General features: G+C 36.6%; 1 protein-coding gene across 1 annotated transcript; it reads right to left on the bottom strand.

Annotated features, from left to right (window-relative positions):
- Window positions 1-16: 16 nt before the first annotated feature.
- On the bottom strand, window positions 17-2,833 carry LOC102196287 (succinate receptor 1). Its single transcript, XM_005742173.1, has 3 exons — window positions 2,606-2,833; window positions 1,327-1,406; window positions 17-1,085 (listed from the first exon to the last, which is right to left on the bottom strand). The coding sequence occupies exons 2-3, from the start codon at window positions 1,327-1,329 to the stop codon at window positions 132-134; spliced, it is 957 nt and encodes a 318-aa protein (XP_005742230.1). The 5' UTR covers window positions 1,330-1,406; window positions 2,606-2,833; the 3' UTR covers window positions 17-131.
- Window positions 2,834-3,168: the final 335 nt, after the last annotated feature.

A 3,168-nucleotide genomic window follows, 5' to 3' on the forward strand; every position in this document is an offset into this window, starting at 1 on the left:
AGTGATATGAGGAAAATACAAAACAAAATATAGAAAATAAAATAAAGAAACTACAAAGTAGGTCTCATTGATGTACATGGATGCTATGCTGATATTCTTTTTTTTTTACATACAGTAAGTTTGTATTTTACTCATGAAGGGTTTCTTTGCACCACTGTTTTGCTGACTATATTTCTAATCTTAGATTCTAGGAGGTCTCTGAACTTGTCACCCATGAGGAAGTAGAAGATGGGGTTGATTACGCTGTGAAAAAAGGCTATAGGTCGGGTCAAGATATAGATACTCTTTATGTGCATCCGTGTGCAAATCTCCAGTCCTGCCCAGTCTTGCATAGTTGCTATTGACACATTTCTAAGCACATGGTAGGGAGTGTAGAGAACCAGAAATAGCGCTGCCGCTGATGCAACCACCTTTAGAGGCCGCTTGTATGATGATGCCGTGCTGCGCTGCAGAGCCCTTTCCTGGACACGCAATAGGTGTGCTATTTGGTAGGAAAAAACACAAAGTCCAAACAGAGGGAGAATATAACCTGTCACTGTCAGCCCCAAGCTGTAGCCAAGCACACTGATATCTCCCTTCAGACTGCCAAAATCTCGGCACATGGTCCAATTTTTTTCTTTTAGGTCCTGCACCATCAGCGTTATCATTGGGGCAACTTCAATGCTGACAGCTATCCAGCTCAACCCTGTAACAATCAGAGCTGTTCGTGGCCTGAGCAGATAATGGTTCCTCATTGGATACTTTATGAGCAGGAAGCGGTCCATGCTGAGCCAAACCATAAAGAGTATGGAGGAGTAAAGATTTACATGCAGGACATAGCGGTTGATAACACAAACATAGCGATTGCTCTCTTCCTTGTGATTTGAATAAAGGTAGCAGAGGCGTGGCAATGTGGAGAGGAAAATAAGGTCTGAAACCGCAAGACTGAAGAGGTAAATATTGCAGCTCTGCCACTGTTGTAAACAAAATATATAACCAAGTACAACCAGCAGGTTGCCAAGGAAACCAACAGAGAACTCAATTCCATAAAATGTTGGCAGGTAATAGGTCTCCAGTGCCTCAACTATCTGCGTACAATTAAGCACCTGTAGCAAAAGAGGAATACAGAGAAGACAGGAGTGAAAGAAGGAGAAAGGAAGAGGACAAAGGCGAGGATTGGGGCAAAATGAGAGAAAAAACAAAGTAAATTATTTATTCAAACTAATTTATCCAGTCAGTTATATCAAAGTCTTACATTCTGGAAAAGAAAACTTTAAGGAGATCTCCTTAACTCAAACTGAACACATTGAGCACAATACACATTATATTTGTAAAGATAAGACTTACCATGGTGTAGTTGTTTTGAAAGCTGCTGTTAGTGAGGATATGATGTGCGGTAGTGAGCAGGTGCAACCTCCCTCTGTACACTGGAAACAGTAAACACAGAGTAGTCAGGGTACTGGTGCCACGAATATGACATAAATAGCCATTTCATTTATGGTTTAAGTACACAAACACTTTGCGAGTTATTTGCATTTACAGCGTGGAAATATGATGTACGCCCAAGAAAACATGACTTTATAGAACATAATTTTCTTATCAAAAGCTCAGATGAGCTCTCCTCCATTATTACCAGCATGATATTGAAACAAGGGTTGGAAAAAACGAACTTTTAAAATTTTATTTTTCAAATTTTCAACCAAATCGAGTGTTTAAATTCTTCTGAATTTTCGAAAAAAATGTAAACATTTGCATTCAATTGATGAAGACTCGTATAGTTTTATTTGAAATCTTTCCTAATCTGAATAATAAAACATATTTGAGTCTATTTGAGTCTATTTTGTCAACACATATTTCTGCTCGAATATTTATATTGTCTGATTACAATGCACGACTGCTTGCATCACTGTAATATATTCAATATTATTATTATCTATGAATTGATCCCATAGGCTGCCTTTACAAACATTTGTAAAATAATAAGTTGTTCTGAAGAGCTCACTGAACTCAAGTGTGGGAAAAGGAAACCACTGTTGCAACATGTCAGTTTGTGCAACTGTTTTTTTCCCCTTTCGTAATGATAATTTCTAAATAAAATTATTGCAAAGTGAATCATTTATGACCCACAGTGACTCAGCCATGATGTGACAGACCGCACAAAGTTACAGAGCAGGTTCACTGAGTGCTGTTTCAAGATAAAACCTCCATGTCAGTTCCACCGGATTATCCGACAGTACATTCTCCAATGTTATTGATGCTCAAAAGTTAGTTACTGAAGGTCTTATTTTCCCATATTGAAAAATTATAATTTTAGAACACATCATGTGTGGTCTTGGTTAAACCACAGTATCAATAGAAGTGTGAAAATACGATTTTTTTCGCCCTTTCTCAGCCACGCCTAACTAAAGTTGAGACTGTCTTCTTTATATGTAAACAAAGCAACAATGTGTTTAAATCTGAAAAACACATCATCAGTGGATTTGGTTAAAGCACAGCATCAGTGTATAAAGAAGATATTTTCATCCATTTAATAAAAGTTGAAGCTATATGCATTTTATGTTAAAACAGCAACAATGTGTTAAAATGTGAAATCACACTCATTGCATGATTCTATGATTTTACTTACAGTCTCCTTTGAGCTGATGGTCTTGCTTGGTAGCTTCTGGCAGTCCTGACTAAAATGGCAAAATTCATAAAAAATTTATCAAAAATGTTTTTATTTCATTGTTTTTTGTCTAGTCATCCAATGCTACTTTATTTTAGTATACAGAGCTATTTCCCTGGAATTTGTTGTTCAAACGTTAAAGGCGTAAGCTCTAAGAGCACGGAAATGTTTTCTAGAAGGTATTTTTGAGTCACTGTATGGTTATACTTGTTCATAAGAAGCTGCAAAAATTTCAGTCACGTACATCTTGCATCAACCATTAGTTGAGTTCCTTTTTAGTTAGAGCATGATTTTCAAAATAACTCTTTACTCACTTCAGAGTAAACCCACACTTCCTCTTTCTGTATTATAAATAATGTGTTATGTAGAACCCAAAATAATTTTTCTTCTCCACTATCAGTCACTCAATCAGTAGTGTGGATAATTTTAGCATGGCATCCTCAACCACTTTATTAATAAAGTGGCATGGTTTTGCACATGTTGAAAATGCCACATTCTCACTTCTAAATAAATTGTATGCAGTT

The sequence above is a fragment of the Pundamilia nyererei genome, unplaced genomic scaffold (assembly GCF_000239375.1).
Source record: "Pundamilia nyererei isolate P.nyererei 1_Seehausen unplaced genomic scaffold, PunNye1.0 scaffold00117, whole genome shotgun sequence".
Lineage (NCBI taxonomy): Eukaryota > Metazoa > Chordata > Actinopteri > Cichliformes > Cichlidae > Pundamilia > Pundamilia nyererei.